Source organism: Loa loa, assembly GCF_000183805.2.
Source record: "Loa loa unplaced genomic scaffold supercont3.282, whole genome shotgun sequence".
NCBI lineage: Eukaryota > Metazoa > Nematoda > Chromadorea > Rhabditida > Onchocercidae > Loa > Loa loa.
The window spans coordinates 61,681-63,481 of record NW_018108462.1 but is presented as its reverse complement, the minus strand read 5'-3'; the positions used below and the strand labels follow the sequence as shown (position 1 = coordinate 63,481).

General features: G+C 26.2%; 1 protein-coding gene across 1 annotated transcript in view; it reads right to left on the bottom strand.

Moving 5' to 3' along the window:
* Nucleotides 1–420: 420 nt before the first annotated feature.
* Nucleotides 421–1,801, bottom strand: part of LOAG_15103 (RGS-3 protein) — a gene marked incomplete at both ends in the record, with an annotated part of 2,251 nt that continues 870 nt past the window's right edge. Inside the window, 3 exons of the mRNA XM_020448896.1 lie at nt 421–662; nt 928–1,105; nt 1,500–1,703. Of these exons, the coding sequence (XP_020300988.1) occupies nt 421–662; nt 928–1,105; nt 1,500–1,703 (624 nt within the window). The remainder of the gene's footprint in view (nt 663–927; nt 1,106–1,499; nt 1,704–1,801) is intronic.

Below are 1,801 nucleotides of genomic sequence, written 5' to 3'. Positions count from 1 at the left end.
CTTAATGTGAATATTATTATTGTTCATGCAAATGTTATTGTTAGTGCTATTGTTGTTTTTGTTGTTATTTTCATTGTTTTTTGTTATTGCTGTTGTTATTGTTGTTTTCATTGTCGTTATTGTTGTTTTCGTTATCGTTTTTTGCTGGTTCTATTGTTATTGTTGTTTTCGTTTGTTTTTGTTACTGTTATTGTTCTTTTCGTTTTTGTTTTCTGTTACTGTTATTGTTCTTTTCGTTGTTGTTTTTTATTACTGTTGTTATTGTTGTTTCCGTTGCTGTTGTTGTTTTTGTTGTTTTTGCTTGTTGTTACTGTTGCTATTATTTTCGTTGTTGTTTTTTGCTGTTGTTTTTGTTGTTGTTGTTGTTGTTGCTTGTTGTTACTGCTGTTATTATTTTCGTTGTTGTTGTTGTTGCTGTTATTATTCTTTTCGTTGTTGTCTTTTCTTTCTTGTTACTATTGTTATTGTTGTTTTTGTTGTTGTTATTGTTGTTGCTTTTGTTACTGTTATTATTTTCGTTGTTTTTTGCTGTTGCTTTTGTTGTTGTTGTTGTTGTTGCTCGTTGTTACTGTTGTTATTTTCGTTGTTGCTGTTGTTGTTATTGCTCGTTGTTACTGTTGTTATTTTCGTTGTTGTTGTTGTTGTTGTTGTTGTTGTTGTTGCTTGTTGTTACTATTGTTATTAGTTGTGTTGTTGTTTTTTGCTGTTGTTTTTGTTGTTGTTGCTCTTGCTATTGTTTTTTTCGCTGTTATTATTGTTTTTTATTATTGTTGTTGTCATTGTTATTTTTGTTATTTTTTGTTACTACCAATGGCTACTATATTATCTCAGTTAGTGTTGTTGTGGTTGTTTATTTTATTAATTGCTTAGCCATTTTAATTTCAATATTAACGATGATTTGAATTTAATTAAAAATTAATGCTAGACTATTAACCTCATTGGTTGTTCCTTCAACCAAATATTGTTTTTGAATATTTCGACCCATATTAAGCATTGCAGTACTTTTATTTTTGGTTTGCTTATACTCAATTACCGCTTCCCAAAAACGTAAATTTTCTTCGGCATGAATACTTCGCAGGAAATAGCGGAAATAATATCGACCAACCTAAAATTTGAATTTAAATAAAAAATTTTTTTAACATTTAAAATTATTTCTATATATGATATTTCAAAAATTTAATATATACAAAATTAATTTGTTTTTTTTTTGATTAAAACCTCCATGCAAATTTTCTTTCCCAAAATTAGAAACAAAAAAAAAAAAAATTTGAACCCAATTTTTTGAATTATTGTAAAAGTTTTAGCTTAATAAAGGTCAAAGAATAATTTTTTTAAATTTCGATGATATAATATATTGATGAGTTTAAATATGAAAAATGAAAAAAAAAAAAAAAGGTAAGAGTAAGTAAAGTATTGTACAAGTAAGAAATTTATATTTGCTAGATAGAAAAATATAAAATAAATAAAATTAGAAAAGAAAAAAAAAAAGGGATTTAAACCTGATTTCCAACAAGTGCTTCAAAACTAGTTGCCCATTTATCAGCATATGATCGTGGCATAACTTTTTCCAGGAAATTAATATAAACATCAGATCGTTTAAATCTTGGGAATTGATCATTCTCCAGAAGTCTATTTACTTCTTTTACAGCAAGTAGGAATGCTGCCGGATCCGGATCATCTTTTCCTGCTGTTTCTTTAATTTTCTGTAAATTTTCATTATTTTTCAAAAAATTTTCATCTTATATTTTAAATTTTAAACCACAAATTTTCATTCATACGAATTTTTTCGCAGGAAAATTTC